This window comes from Hippocampus comes, unplaced genomic scaffold, assembly GCF_001891065.2.
Source record: "Hippocampus comes isolate QL1 unplaced genomic scaffold, H_comes_QL1_v1.1 scaffold242, whole genome shotgun sequence".
NCBI lineage: Eukaryota > Metazoa > Chordata > Actinopteri > Syngnathiformes > Syngnathidae > Hippocampus > Hippocampus comes.
Genome location: NW_017805385.1, coordinates 1,378,658 through 1,395,646, shown reverse-complemented (window position 1 = coordinate 1,395,646; position 16,989 = coordinate 1,378,658). Strand labels below are relative to the sequence as shown.

At 41.1% G+C, this 16,989-nt stretch overlaps 1 protein-coding gene across 2 annotated transcripts in view; it reads left to right on the top strand.

The window, feature by feature from the left end:
- Positions 1 to 3,155: 3,155 nt before the first annotated feature.
- Positions 3,156 to 16,989, top strand: part of LOC109517660 (tumor necrosis factor receptor superfamily member 11B) — a 37,827-nt gene continuing 23,993 nt past the window's right edge. The window contains exons 1-2 of one of the 2 annotated variants that reach the window (XM_019872969.1): positions 3,156 to 3,286; positions 16,576 to 16,818. In XM_019872969.1, the coding sequence (XP_019728528.1) occupies positions 3,203 to 3,286; positions 16,576 to 16,818 (327 nt within the window). In that variant the 5' untranslated portion in view covers positions 3,156 to 3,202. The remainder of the gene's footprint in view (positions 3,287 to 16,575; positions 16,819 to 16,989) is intronic. The other variant, XM_019872970.1, reaches the window with a different exon arrangement.

Here is a 16,989-nt window from a genome sequence, read left to right as displayed (position 1 = left end):
GGTTGTTTTTCTTGGAATGTATCACAGACATAAAATGTAAGCATTGTTCGTTAACTTAGCGGTATGTTTTTGCAGTCAACACACATATCACTTTATGATCACATTCAAGTGGGAAATATTGTGCCGTTTCTGCGCTGATGTGTTTTTTTTTTTTTGTTGTTGTTTTTAGGCTCTTCTACAGTTGTCCAGTGGAATTAATGGTGTGGTCAATACAAATTGACGGGTGTTTTTGGCAGCTGTAATGAAATTCATCTTTTAGCGACCAAAGATATGGTCGGAAGCTAAAGAACTCAAACCAATGAATATTAGTGCACAAAGTTTGTACAAAGCGCACAGCTCTTAACGACAACATTTGCAGTGGTGGAGACACTTCCGTCTTCTAAGAAAATGTCCCATCATCAAAATGATTTGAAGATCTTTTTTACTTACCGTTGGTTTAAAATATTACCAACACTCAAGGCAATATGTTATTAACAGACCATTAAAATAACTTTAGGACCCCAAAGTAGGCAAACTAAGTCACAGCTGATGAACAAAATGAGAACGCGGAATGAAATAATCAAATATATATGTAAGATGAGGGGAAAGAAGTGTCATTTTGCTTCAGTGACTCTGATCTTGTGTTGATGATTGACACACTTGGGATACATCCAACTTGACTAACCCCAGTTGAATCTTTGAGAAGTTTTCATTTTAGCATAAGAAAGTCCATGTTTTCCTCAATGTTTTTTTTTTTTGTTAATTATTCACCGACAATTCATAGTATAGTGTGGAATTTTCATTTGTTGACAGCAAACACTGTCTCTGGAAATGAGTTCAATTACTCAACACTGTGATGTGTCATGGACCTACTCGCTACGTATGTTTTACTGTGTCTGTGGTTACCCTCCCAAAACATCTATTTTCTATGACTAACAGCTAATAGCATGAATGAAGAAGACTTCATAAATCTTGCAAACAGGCATGTCTTTCTGTGGATTTTACCACACATGCACTTCAAATACACCAAACTGTTCCACTTGTTGTCCTGCCGCACTGTTTTTCAGGTCAAAGAGACTTCAGTGCACACAAACTACCGCACCAGAAGCTGAATGAATTCTGAATTCATTCATAGACATAGAGTATGATTCTAATTTGTCAATTGATTAAAATGAAGCTTTAGAGTGCATTCATTGAAACGATGTCATCATTTCAAAAGAAGGTAATGCACTGAAAATAAAGAGCAATTGTAAAATTATGCAGTGGGAAAAAAACGAAAAGGGAAAAAAGAAAAAGATCAGATTTTTTTTTCAGCCAATAAAATTATATATGCCATATAATGTCATGATCTTTGTTATGCATGTGTATGGTGGTAATGAAATGAAAAACGATATTACATTACAGGGATGAATATTACAACTACATGGCCATAATGTTTTTTCAGGATGCACCAATACTGCGATTGGCCCGACAACCAGTTCAGAGTGGACCGCGCCTACTGCCCAGAGGCAGGTGGGATAGGCTGTAGCACGCCCCGACCCTCACAAAGGTAAGCGGATTACAAAATGGATAGATGGATGGATGTGTGGATGCACCAATACTTATACTGCAAGTATACAGGACTCGTACTTTTAAAAATGCACCAATCCTACGACACTGATACCATTTTACTAGCCTGAGATTCAGTATGGTAGGAACCATGAAACTCATGTAGAGGTAACACGAATGATCACACTTTTAGCTGACCGAAAATTATTCCGCTGCCATTCAGGGACGGAAGCTGCTGCCCTGCGAGCTGTTTAGCAAGCGTCAAGATTCAAGTTCCGTGCTGTGCAGCTCCGGCCAAGCCAGCTGCACTTCAATCCTGAACACGTAGAGTAGAGAGAAGGAAGCAATAGTTTGATGAAATATCACTTCAATTGTGCCTCAGGTTTCGTTTAATGACTCTCAAGAAGCAGTTTGATATTTATTTTTAATTACGTTATTTCATTATGAGCAGACAGAGGAAATATAACACTCTTGCTAATATCTACCACTCTGCGTTCTTATTACTCTTTTTTCTTGTTTGTCACTTATCTATGCACTACTTTTAGATATTGCCCCCTAGTGTTCAGACTGCGACATCACTGAGACAATTAGAATAACATGCAGTTGTATGTTAAGATGTCAATCATGACAAGTTGTTACTCTAAAAAGTGAAATATACGCCCTCTTCAAGAAAAGCCCGTAGATTTTGTTTTGGACCAATATTTGGTTAAAATGAAACACATTTAGATCAAAAATGCAAGACGTAGTGGCATTGTCTCGTATTGGTACTGGGTTTCATTGAGCCCTCAATTGGAAGTACTGGTATCATACTCAAAATGGTTTTAGTGGTGCATTCCTAAAATTATTGCTTGACTGGAACATTCTTAATTGCTTTCCATGCGGCCCCAAAATACCTTTGTACATTATATTTCACTATCATTCAGCGGTGTAGTGGTACACTCGCCTGACTTCAGTGGAGGCCACATGGGTTCACTTCTCATTCAGTGATGGTGTGAATGTGAATGTGAATGTGAATGGCTGTCTGTCTCTCTATGTGCCCTGTGCCATTTACTTGCTGCCAGTCCATTGTGAAGTTTGCCGTTTGCTATGAGATGGGATAGAATCCAGCTCCCTGCGATTCCAAACAGCAAAAGCAGTATCAATAGTAGATGTCAGGATTATAAAATAATCATAGTTCTTCACTGATATTACCCATGGATCTACTTCTCCATGAGCTTTGAAGGGTTTAAACTTAAACATGGGATGTAAAGCCTTGTGATAGGCATTGTCATAAAGTTCAAACATGATGTGAAAAGAAGATGGGGCATTTCAGGGAAATGAAAATCTTTCCGACATTTCCAAATGATCTGTTTTGTTTTTCAAAAAGAGCACTTCTTCGTGAATGCATGAATAAATACATAATTGAGCCCTAATTTTAAAGTCACATCCATTCATGGTCACAAAATGAATGATCCCTCTTCGCTTGAAGTAGTCCTCTCTCTCCTCCTCTTATGCACCACTTGGCGTATGGTCTGTGCGAGGGGGAGACACTCAGTGGGTGGGCAATGTGCTCTCTCTCTCTCTCTCTCTCTCTCTCTCTCTCTCTCTCTCTCTCTCTCTCTCTCTCTCTCTGACTTGCTCTCTTACACACTTTCTCCCTCTCTCTCTGTGGCTCCAGTATAAGAGGACATTTGTGATGGAGTCCACATTACTACACTTTTATGCAGAGGAGAAGAGCACTTGGATAGCAAGCTCCAACCTGGCCATGAAACTTATCTTGGTAAGTTATATTTTAGTTGTTTTGATCCTGAGACACATGATTTTTGTGTGTGTGTGTGTGTGTGTGTGTGTGTGTCTGTGTGTGCTCATTACTTGTAAGCATGTACTTTGTAGATTAGCCTGCGTTTCTGTGGCTTGATGGCTCTAATTTCCAAGATGTAACTATAGTAGTTAAAATTGTAGTGCCAATGTGGATCATTTGTGTGCCTGCTGTGCAACACTGCACTCTCCCTGTGGCTACAGAACAGTATTTGTTTAAAGCATGCACAGGGAATGCTCATTCAGTATCAAAGTTTATGGGCAATCATCTGCAGTAAAATTAGTCATGATGGTGACAAAAGAACAGAAATGCAAATAAATCCACAGGAAAAGCGTTTTAATTTGAGACCGTTTGGCAATCTTTCATTTTAAGTTTTATTGTAATTGCATAAAAAACACAATGAAATTGCACATGCCTGCCTCCACATAAAAACCACAACAACATTCATTCATCAGCAACCACACAGAATGTAACATAACATTTAAAATTGCTTCGATGAAAATGTATAATGTTGTTGCTATTCATACTGTGTCATAATGTATTACTAATACGGTAGCTTCTGCTTCCAGCCTGAGAGTGTTGTTTTCATCCAATGTAGTTTGTTTGCACTTAATGATTTTTGTAAATTTTACATGTTTTTCATTCACCGGTTACCAGAGAAGAAAAACATGCTAAACCATCTTGTATGCCTTGGCCTTTTGCGAGCACTAAACGTGCTCTTGCAATTCCTTTTCATTTTCAAGCCAATGTATGGAATGGCACTTAAAGCCAATACATGAAACAATTCTTGCTGATGAGTTCATTGCAAATCACCGAGGTGGTAAATCCAGGTCCAGAAATTAAAAACCTGCCAGAGTTTGGCTTTGGCCACAGGTGCTTCTACTCAAGAGCTCGGTTACCTGCCGGTTGAGTCAACGCACCTGTGGCGAAAGCCAAACCCTGGCAGGGTTTGTACTCTGTGAACCTGAATTTGCCACCTCTACACATCTGGATACTTCTGCAAAGAAAATAGTATTGACGTGGTTTTGCATTATTCAGACATTCAGTCAGACAACTGTCATATTTAGCCAACTATTGAGTCAGACTTCTCACTGCTTTCAACATCCGGCTAATTAGCCAATCATTTCCTTTGGGAATCTCTCATATTTGTGCGCCTGCTTCCAAGTGAGCCACGCATCCAAGCAGCCGCTCACTCCTTCATTGAGCAACTCGTGTCCGAGTCTAACAAATGGTCTGCAGCCTTGTCCAGAAAGGCTGTTGTGGTTTCAGGCAGTGAATTTATCTCGTGCACCTGTGTGCACTTTCTTTTCTCGGCGCGTCCCCAGCACATGTGGCTGCAATCTGTCCTCTGTCTTCAAACGCATGTTCCTTTTGGATGATATCAGTCGTAATACTGTGACTGATACACAAACATGTTTATTTCTTTTATGTCTCAATGTGTTCTTTATCAGCCAACCAGCAGGTAGACATTAAACACTGTCTTTTCAATTTATATATGTTTGTTGCTCCATCTACTTTCCAACTGTATGTCTGTTCTCCTGCTCAGCCTGTTATCACGTCATCCCTCCATCCACCACTCCCCAGAGTCACTCTCTATTCATCTGTCTGTCTATCCTTCTATCCACCTGTTTGATCATAAATGTCTTCGTCTGTCCATTCTACTACCAATCTAATTCATTCATTCATCTGACTCTTAATCATCCAGCCACCCATCCGTTCGTCCAGCCACCCTTCAGTCTGTGTCTTTTTTTACATCCATCAATCCATGTGTCCACTCACTGTGTCTGTTCTTTTATCCATCTATCTGTTAATATGTTCATCCAGCAGTCTGTTACCAATAGGTGGCATCTACCCGTCGGTCCAACAATCCATATGCTCATATTTCCATTCATCCATCATCATTCGATTTACCTGTACGACATCTGTACAATTGATTGGCAACTGGTTGCCTGTGGGCCCCATGCGGCCACCGATTACACTCTCGGTGGCCCCTTGATTTTAAAAAATTGTGAATGAACATCTTCACAATGACAACATCTTACATACTATGTATATACATATCATATATATTCCACATTTACAAACCCCACAAATTCTTCAAAAAAACCCCTATGAAAACAATAGGGGGGAATGGGGGGGAAACTGGAAAATTGACAATATATTAAAAAAAAATGAAAAAAAGCTGTAATATTTAAATCTGTGGCGGCTGCGCTGCGAGTATGCAGGGGTTGACTGTAGTTTTAAGTTGTAATATCACCATTCACCACTAGATGGCAGACATGGCTTGGTTGTGCTTGCACTGGGACCTATTACCCTATTCTAAAATGTGAGTAAGACTATGAATGTCTTGCAGATTCGGAATAATATGCAGGACAAACAAATTACCTCATTCATATTAAAACTTTGAGTGAGTTGTTTTTTTGTGAAAAAATGCTGCCCAAAATGAGTTGGTTTGCTTTTTGGCAGTTTTGTGAAGCCTATGCACTCGGAGAAAAAAAAAAAATCTCAGTATGTGTTTTGTTTTTTTTTAATTGCTTCAATCCCTTTGTTGTTAGGTTCAGAGAGTGGATCTGGTCTATATGCCATGAGAAATGTATTCTGAAAAATGAAATATATTAAGCGCATATATTTTGCACTCATGTACATATTTTGTCCATATTTAAAACGCCATCTTTGTCATGCATCAGGTTAGGAAGTGCATCGTCCTATGTGGACGCCACTTGCACTGAATAAAAATTTGTGGCCCTCCTCCAGCATTTAAGTTGCCTATCCCTGATCTCTAAATCTGTTCTTTCATCCGTCCATCATCTGTCCATCCACTTTTTATCCCGTATCTATCTTTTCAATTCTTCAACTATCACCCTCAAAAGCAGCAACAGTTTTATGGCTGTGCCCATCTAACAGTCAATCATTCCATGTTCTTGTCAATAAGTCTATCAACCCATCATTTGTCAATCTGTGATCTGCCCCTCTGTCTGTCTGTTCATTTTTTTCTACCCACTCATCTGTCTACCCCATGATCATCCATTTGTCATCACGCTATCCATCCATCAGACTGCCCTGACCTTACATCTAGTCATTATTCTATTATTAATAAATCCACCAATCTAGCAACATATCAGTCATTCATCGCATCCACTGTATTGTTCGTCCATCCATTCATCTTATAGTTTTTTATTATTATTATTATTATTAAATGATTGCGGTAGTTCAATATTTGATTTCCAATTTCTCTTTGTAGTTTGCTACTACGGAGTTTTTGAAACCTGATTTGACGCCAAATCTGCCATCATGCATTTACACTTTAATCCCATTGTAGTAATGTACAGTATCTCCATGTGTTCATATCTGTTATCTCTTCCTTCTTTATCTTAACGCCTGCTCCCCGCTTTCCTCTTGGATGTGTCCGTTGGAGTGACCTGCACCAACTTCCCCAAATGTGCAAGTACTGTGTTCCATTCAAGAAGCTGCACATGCAAAGAGGGTTGTTTGGGATAAATGATTAGATCAAACCGATCTCATTCTTTTGAAAACCTTGTGAAGAGTGACAGTAGGGCCCTGCCTCGAGTGTGTGAAGGAGCACTTTTTTTTTTTTTACACAAATAAATGTTCACCTTTGTAAGTTGCGACTGCACACCGAACTTCCTCTTTTGCATCAACAGTAGAGCAGATAACAGAAGTTTGCATGGATGGAGTGCAACTGTGGGCAGGGTGTAGAGGGATTTCTTTTTTTTAGGAGTTTGTGGAGCGTGTGGTCAAGAGACAAAGAGATGTGGGGAAGTATGCAAAAGGCATGCAACTATTTGAATCAATGTCACACTCTGGCTTTCGTTTTGGTTTCATCTTACTTCCGTGTGTGTTGTCTTCAAAACAGTATGACTGATGCAAATGGGGTGGAAATTCATTGAATTGAGCAGACATTGTTGTCTTCCCCACGGGGAGTAGTGGAAGTTACACATGGGTTAAGTACAACGTGCACAAATGTTTGCATAGGACAATGTTTGGGGAGTGGGGAGGGGGTGAATACAGAAATGTCATTTTAAAAAATTGTTATCACTTAAATGTCGGTTATTGTTCTGATCTTCTTCGCCAGAGACAAACTTCCCCAAATCAAATTGGCAACTGGATCAAATATTATTGATCCTTCAAATGAAGGAAGTTACAATGTTATAAAAATATGCATTTGTGAATTTCTTTATATACTGTTTCTTGTTATTGTTATCATACGATCACAATTGAGATAACTACACAAACATGACTTGTTTTTTTTGTTGTAATAAACCAAATCCAAAGCATGAAGTGATTTGTTTAGCAATGATTAATGAACAATGGGAGGAAAAGTTTTTTTAAATCAGAGCAAGTGAGCAATGAGAGTCAATACGCCATTCCCTAAAGCAGCATGGAAGAATAACCCTCATCTCCGTCTCCCTCTGTCTCTCTTTATGACCTTAAAAAAAGAGAGATTCCATATTCACAAGAAAAACTTGCCATAAAATGCTAGCACAAAGTTGGAATCCCCCTTCAGCCCACCTGTGTTCTTCAGTTAACTGAAGCCATGGGCCCGGTGTGCGAGTTGCTGTTGTGGAGTTTGATCCTCTTGTGCTGCAGCGCGGCGCTACATGCCACTAATTTAAGGATGACCTCAGATAACCCTGACTCACATTCCCTAATTTACTCTTTCCAGTGTAACTCTACAAATTTAAATATGTAGCGTTATGTTATGAATGGCTGGCAACCAGTTCACGGTGTCCCCCTGCCTGCTGCCCGATGACAGCTGGAATAGGCTCCAGCACACCCCGCGACCTTTGTGAGGATAAAGCGGATCGGAAAATGGATGGATGGATGGAGTTATGTTAGCTATCGTAGCTTGATAATGAAGGTGCTTTTTTCAAATGACCTCTCAGGGCGCTAAAATCATAGACAGAGCAGCTGCACTTGAGCGTAAAAACTCACATCCTCATTTTCATGCCACTTGTTTGGGAAACTGGCAGACACCTCTGCGCAATTGTGGCCCCTCCGAGCCTGTTTCATTTGGCATGCACAACTGACAAATTGATGGCTGAAAGTACCGGTAGTCTAAAATTTACATCTGCTGGAACCTAGTCTCGCTATATGTGCATATAGTGTAATGTGATTTTGGTGAATTGGATATATTATACATATCGAATAATAATTTGTCCAATTAAGTGATTTCTCCAATGATTCTGAGGGATCGACGCATGCTGTTTATGAATGAAATACAATTACGTCAACCACACACGTCTGAAAAGCTCAAAATCTGTCTGCCTGCACCTCGATCAAATCCACCAAAACGTGTTACACCACCTGGGCCACAATTTAGACCTGCTTTTAGGTAGATCTGAATTTGAGTCTATTTTCTGTCACCAAATTATCAGGTGTGCCTGGCTGAATGTAATAGAAAACTCCCTCGGTCCGCTTAAGCGCCCAATGAAGCACGGCGCGCTCTGCCAAATTCCCAAACATGGTAAACTAGACTTGCCCCGGAATGAAAATGAAGATGTGCCAGTTTTTACGCCAAGAGTATGTGCGCTTCTCTGCAAAAAATATAGCCCTAAGAGTGAATAGTGTTGTGGGAGCACAAGTCATTGAGCAACCAAACACGCTGCGGCAAGTATGGGGTGTCATGAATCGGCATGTTTTCTGTGCTTTTTAAAAATCTCATTTAGTTAACGCCATTTGTTGCTATTTGAGGTTTAGTTCATGCTGTTTGTTGCTGTTTGAGGTTTTACAGCAATCAGAAGACTATCAGCTATTTTGTTACGAGGAAAGTTTGATTTATTCTTCTGTCCGATGTTTTTCCCAAACAAAAGCTTTTTTGAAGATTGAGGTTTTTCATTAAGTGAAGGGCTCAGTCCGGATACTGACAGCAAAGCTAACATCCTTGAACATTTCTCCTTTTGCTGTTTATATTGTTGTCTTAACATAATTACATTTAAATCAAACAACCTCCCCTTTTTATCCTTTGATTTGCCTCTCCGCTTCAGTACCTTCATCCATCCTTTCCTCCCATCTGGCCGGGCTCCCCGTAGTACATTTATCTCACTGACAGTGTAATTATGGATGTCAGTGGGACTTAGCTGCCGTGTAATTTGGTTTTCCAGCGATGGCCCATGAATGACGTCATCAAATGGTGTCTTCAAAGAAAACCAGGAGGTCGGAAAGTTCAGTAACTCTTTTAATTGCTGATAAACACACAAAGACACACACGCCACAAGGCAACGTCCAGCACACCCATTCTTCAAAACCCGAGCAAATTGGACGGGTTTGATAAAGACGGATGAGACACTGCAAAGTTTGAGCAAAATTGGTTCGTCCAGGAAGCATCAGATATCAGACATTGTGGACTCTGTAATTGAATAGTGCTTCCTACAGTTTGAGGCATGTCCTTTTCTGTTCTACAATGACTGTGCCCAGTCAGTCCACACAGTTGGACTTAGATGAGTTTGGTGAGACTCATCAAAAACATTTGGGAACCAGAACCGCCAGCAAATTGGAAAAATTGTCACTGTGATATTTTTTAACAAATAAATTCAAGGACCATTTGTCGCAGCTCTGCTTCACACAACATGTTGGTACTTTGTCAGCTGGAATGCTGCGACGACAAATGATTCTTCAATTTGACGCCGTTTTTTGTGAAAGCTAGATAACACTTTCCTTCATTAGATTTTACATGAGACGACATCATGCTGAAAATGTGACTTGGTAAATATGTGACATCACTCCCCCAGATGGGAGGGCATACTGTACATGACCTTCTCGCATCATGCTTCACTGGTCGAAATCGATTCCCTTTGTTTCTTTACGTTCCATAATATACAGTTGTTTGATGTGTGCCTGTTGGTTAGTAAAAGGGTGTGTTTGACCTCCTTTATGTTATTATTTGTTTGTTTGACCTCCTTTATTTTATTATTTATTAAATATTAGTTTTGTTGCATGTGCAAACCATCCATGTACCAGATTGTGGCTGAATTTGGTGTACAGTTGAATGATTTAAGATAAGATAAGATAAGAAAACCTTTATTAGTCTCGCAATGGAGAAATTCCCAATTCACAGCAGCAAAGTTATGAATGGAAGAAGTAGAACAACAAAACATAGGAGCTGCTGGAAAGGCAGCCACTCACGCGGCGCCATCTTGAAGTCAAAATAACACAACACAACACATCGGACACAGACAGTCGTGCAATCTTCACCACTTTCCTGCATACACTTTGTTGTCTGAAGCAGTTATAGATGAAAGAGGAGAGGATCAAAGTGTCCTTTTACCAGTGGATCAGAGACGTCATGCTGAAAATGTGCACGTCTGCTACAAGCTAAGTTTTGAAAGCAAACACGAAGCTGTAGCGTCCATTGACAAAAAGAGATTAGTTCACTACTCCTTTTTGTGCCTCATGTTACTCACTTTTGGAGAGTAGTGGCAGTTGTCTGCTACTGTTATTCCTGAAGACATATTCTACCTACCCACCTATTCAAACTTGCATATTCAGCTTAAATCCATCTATTCCTTTATTTATAATTTTATCTGTGGTTTTATTGTTTTGCTCTTGATTGTAAAGTATCCTTGAGTGTTGTGAAAGGCGCTTATAAATAAAATGTATTATAATTATTATTATTCTGCACCTGTACATTTTGCATCTATTTTCTCTCAAAGTAATGCCTGAAGTCAGATTACTACATCGGATACACTAATACATTCAGACACTAGAACTAGTTACCCAAAATAGCAGTCAGTATTGAGTATTGCATACCTACCTTACTTACGCATTACTACTGACCAATGATAGATATTCTGTGCCAGGAAGGACTGAAACCAATTTACACAGCACTGGCGAGCAGAAATGTGATCCTCCAAAGTATCACATTTCAGAAAAAAGACACCCACCCCCTAAATGGCTTGTTGAGCCATAAACATTGCAACTTCTAAGACAGCAGATAATTTTTAACACTTAATCACAGTTAATCATTTTTAAGAATAGAGATCAAGAGTCTTGATTTGTGAGAAAAAAAATTACATTGGCGGCATGTAATTCCATTGTCCTGGCTTCGAAGATTGTACGGTACATTATATTATCTGACTTTTATTAGGAATATCTTTCATTACTGTGTTAGTCTTTCTTAAGGTGGGGATGCTGCGTGCAAATGTCACTTCTTGTATGACGAATGGCCAGGGGTCTCAAAACTCTTGTTCACATTACTTGCCTCCTCTGCTGCTCCCAAGTGGCCACACGCATTTCTGCATGTTTCATCACCAAATGTTTGATTTTAGTGACCAGTCCAAATAGCTCTCATCATATCCTTCAAACTGAACCAGTCAAACGTTCAATTATTTTTTTTTAAATTTGTCCCGAAATGGATTACTCAGCTTCCATCATAGCGATTTCATCTTAACATTTCCCAGAATGCATGTGCTGTCCTTCCATCTCTGTTCTTTGCATTGTGTGTAACTGTTTTCTGTCACTGCCATTGGACTCAGTCCAAAGAGCACTGTGAGAAGGCTGAAAAAAATCAATGCGACCGTGACCATTTCCACATGTGCTAGTGAGTACATGCCAGTGACCTCAGTGTGACTTGTTGGTGTGACGGCTGTAACTGCAACCAGATTAGCTCAACCAGGGTAACACTCTGTCAGGGCTTCTCTATACTCTTTAAATTAGCTGGCTGAGGTCTCACGGCATAATAGCCTTCTTAATTTATGACCATGAAAATTATGAATATGATTCCTGGTGGGGGCCACCCATGCTACAAACAAAACATGCAGTCATAGGATGGCTCACACAGTCAATCTGGGTCAAATCCTTCCATCAAATGTCCTCTGAGATTGATGTGTTTTGTCAGGAAAAAACACTGAGCTCACTGTGTTTTTGGAGCTTCAGGTTTCCAATAGAGAGCCTTTCATCTTTTTTTTTTTGGTATTACTGTTATTTTTTTCATTTCCCTTTGGCGCTAGAGAAAACAGAAGGAATGGCCATTTAATTAAGATCTCACAAAGTGCAATGAAGGGCAGTAATTTTTTGGCAGGTTACGATTTTAGCATTCTTAAGCATTTGTATTGTATATATCCAGCCATCCATCCATTTTCTGATCCACTTTATCCTCACAAGGGTTCTAGCTGTGCTGGCGCCTATCCCAGCTGTTTTCGAGCAGTAGGCGGGGTACACCCTGAACTGGTTGCCAGCCAATCACAGGGCACACATAGACGAACAACCATTCACACTCACAATAACACCGAGGGACAATCTAGACTGCCCAGTCAACTTGCCATGCGTGTTTTTGGAATGTGGGAGGAAAATGGAGTACCCGGAGAAAACCCACGCAGGCCCGGGGAGAACATGCAAACTCCACACAGGAAGGTCGGAGCCGGGATCGAACCCTGCACCTCTGCACTGTGAAGCGGACATGCTAACCAGTCGAACACCGACACCATATTAAAGGGAACAACACACCCGACAATTATGGGATGACGTCTATAGGGCAGAGCTGAACCCACGCTGCCTGCATGGAAGTCAGTCAAATGTACCAAAACACTCAGTGAGCTATTTTGTAAATCTGTCGTATATATATATGGAGTGGATATATATATGGAGTGGATGACTCACCTGAAGAATAATTGAGGTGCAGTGTTTGATTGAGGACAACATTTGAAGAGCTGCACTCGGTTGTTGCAGTTTTTGACATTCATTTGATGAAGTGGAGCTCACCAAAATATGAATTGATGCACAGCTTTTAGTTGAGGGGAGGCCAATATTTGAAGAGATAGAGTACAGTATTTTTGGGGACATATTTTAGTGGGCAACGTATACCGAATGATTAATTGAGACTTGGCATGAATTACAGTGGAGGCTATTTTTTGAAAAAGTGTGGTATATCGTACTGTAGTTGAATATGTCAGGTCGACATGATAAGTGAAATGTGAAAAGGTGCGGTGTATTTTTCATTTTGACATGACACTCAGTAAATTGCATGTCCTCCCTATGCCTGTGTGGGTTTTCTCTGGGTTCTCCGTTATTTTCCCACATTCCAAATCATGCGTGGCAGGTTAATGGAACATTCTAAATTGGGCCTAGGTGTGAGTGTGAGTGTGAGCGCGAATGGTTGTATGTCTCTGTGTGCCCTGCGATTTGCTGGCAACCAGTTAATGGTGTCCCCCGCCTACAGGCCAAAGACAGCTGGGATAGGCTCCAACACGTCCCGAGACCCTTGTGAGGATAAGCAGATCCGAAAATGAATGGATGGGTGGATGTTCTCCCTGTGTCCCTTTTTCCATGTCTGTCTTGTTAGGTTTTTGTGTCTACCTGTTCTCGTGTTGAGCCCAGTCCCTTGTGTCTGTCTGTCAGTGAGTTCCCTCAGCCACTCATGCCTTGTTCAGGTGTTCCTCATTGTCTCATCACTTTGCTTGTATTTGGTTTTTTTTTTGGTATCCAGCGGTTGTTTGCTTCTGTTTCTGTCTGGCCTTGTTCCCAGTTGTGGAGAGTCCTTTCCCAATTTTGGTTTGTTACTTTGTATATTTTGGGACTTTTGTTAATTTAGTAGCTTTCATTCCAAGTGCCTTGTTTGCTTTTTTGTTTCTTTGTAAATGCATTCCTTTTTTGTTTGAGAACATCCTGAATTCCTTCCTTGCCTCTCCTGCTTCCTGTACTTGGGTCCTAACTCCTCCATGTAAACCCGTGTCATAACAGAATGTGGAAACAAAAAAACCTAACCAAGGCAGGACACAAGCCATGAGAAAACAAGGCACAACATGAAACTAAACTAAATCACTTTTTTTTTTTAAATGACAAAAACACAGATCCTGACAAATTCAGTCCAAAATACTTTTTTCGGCGAGTTGTTGTTTCCATACCACAGTTAGTACCACAAAACACACTTTTGACCTCAGATGCAGAGAGAACAACCCGTCAAATTTGACCCAGATTTATTATTGAGGTAGTCAGTAGTGTGTTCTTTGAGGTAAGCGGCTTAAGAAGGAATACAAATACGTAGCAGAGAGGGAGGTCAGTGGTGCACGGTGATAAAATAGTAAGACGGAGTGTTTTGCATTGCGGTGGTGGATGGGGAAAGCCCAGCAGTAACCTCCAACAGTTACTTTAACAAACAGCAGCCAGGAGAGGCGACCACAGAAAGTACCACAGCCATAACACATAAATACACATATGCATTGCCCGCACATGCAATACATTACCCTGCACATGCATGACATGTGAGAGGAGGTGCGTTCTGGATTTATTTTGAAGCAAATATGGGAGAAAGCATGCAGTCACGTGTGACCACACAAGGCAACAATGGAACCATTTAACAATGAGGACGCATCTCGGCCAACGGGAAAGTCCGCAGAGCCAATGCTGCAACCGAAAGGAAGCGGCCTGTCGGCTGACATCTGGTCTGCATGTGTCCTTCGTGGTCTGCATGGCTGCATGTCAAACACGCTCGCTAACTGACTGCTTCTCTTTCCAAGTCTACGGCAAGCTGTTCAAGAAGATTCACAGCCAATTAGAAAATGAATAAGTAGGCTCAGTGAGTATGGCAGGGTAATTCTCTAGAAGTTGTGATAAAGTGCGTAGCAGTGCCCAGTTAGTACTGCTGTCTCACATTCAGAGGATTTGGGATGTCTGCTCTAGATTTTCTGTTTGGACTTTCTTCTCTCTGTGCTTGCTTGGGTTCTCGTCAGGTTCTCCTTTTTTCTCACACAGTCGCCAAAGCATTTATGTTAGCTTTATTGACAGCTCTAAATCATTGAGTCTCAAGACTGAGGTCCCCAGACTTTGAGGGGTCCGTGAGTTGTGGCTTGGGGGTTTGCAAATTTACAATAAATGTTGTCAAATCATTTATAAAAGTACATACATATGTATAAGGACCATCCATCAATCCATCCGTTTTCTGAACCGCTTATCCTCACAAGGGTCGCGGGGCGTGATGGAACCTATCCCAGCTGTCTTCGGGTAGTCGACACCCTGAGCTGGTTGCCAGCCAATCGCAGGGCACACAGAGACGAACAAACATCCGCGCTCACACTCACACCTAGGGACAATTTGGAGTGTTCAATCAGCCTGCCATGCATGTTTTTGGAATGTGGGAGGAAACCGGAGTACCCGGAGAAAACCCACACAGGCCCGGGGAGAACATGCAAATTCCACACAAGAAGGCCGGAGCCGGGATCGAACCCACGATCTCTGCACTGTGAGGTTGACGCGCTAACCACTCGCCCACCGAGCCGCCTGTATAAGGAGCAGTGTGGCAATAATAAAAAATGTAATTAAATACTCTTGACCAATTCCATCTCCTGACTTAAGCTTTGAGCCAATTAAAGGTGCTATGACGTATAATCGCGCAAAAGCCGACATTTGTGCTGAATACTTTTCTTGTTTGTTTTTTATTTTAAAATAAAAAACATAGCCTACTATTACATGAATACAGTCCCATTTTCTTTCCAGGAACAAAAGATAGATACCAGAAGCTAACACCGTGAAAAAGGCTCATGTGTGCATTCAACAAAAATCACTGCAGCTTTGCATATGTTTTGGTTTTGACGTCGTGTTTCACCTGTCTGTGTGTGCACTGCAAATGTATACTGCTTGTGTGAAACCACCATTGTTGCTTTAAACTGGCTCTGGATGTTTGGAGGTGGTTATGTACATTAGCTTCAGCAATTATGTAACAGTGGGGCACTCACAGACACATTTTTAGAAATCAAAAGATTGACTTGGTTGCCTGATTTCACATTTGATGGGTATCAGGCACTCCAGAGGGGAAAAAGCTAATAAGTCCGTTTGTCCGCTTCAAGCAGCTAGATTAAAACATCTGCCTCCACTTAGTTAATCATTTAGCGTATGATGAAAATATGCCAAAGAAGCACTGAAAAATAATGAAGACTAACAGGCACAATGAAATCACAAAACAACGATTACAGCTTGTTTGGCATCGATACAATATGACTAATTGTTGCTTTAGAAGTGCCAGTAATGATGTAGCTCATGTATGCAAGGATTCATCTCCATGAATGATTTTCTTCTCGGGCTCTTTAAATCACAGTAATTGGCTGGAGGCCAGCGAGTCCACCAGGAGCTGCAACTTTACAGCTCTGACCTTTTCTTCAACTCGCTCTTACTGGAAGCCTTTGGGCAGTCCAGTGCTCCAGCATTCAGAAATATTTCCTGCTTGAGCCAAAAAACGATGAGATGTGCTCGAGATGGCCTTTCTTCGTCACACATGTTGATCATGTTTATCCTTGGTGCAGCTCTTCACAGCCTCCCTCACCTGGGCCTTCCAGCAGCAGGCTGAATTATCCAAGTACCAGTACCGCGACCCGGTGACCTCTGACCTCCTCCTGTGTGACCAGTGTCCCCCTGGCACAGCCGTGAAGAAACATTGCACTGCTGACAGGACCACAGAGTGCCAAGCTTGCCCGGAGAGGCATTTTGCAGACAGTTGGCACTGGGGGGACTCGTGCCAATACTGCACCTTGGTAGGTACTGCGGTGGTAAGTAATGAAGTACAAATACTTTGTTACTGTACCAAGGAATCTCTCTCTCTCTCTCTCTCTCTCTCTCTCTCTCTCTCTCTCTCTCTGTGTATATATATATATATATATACACACACACACACACACACACACACACACACACACACACACACACACACACATATATAT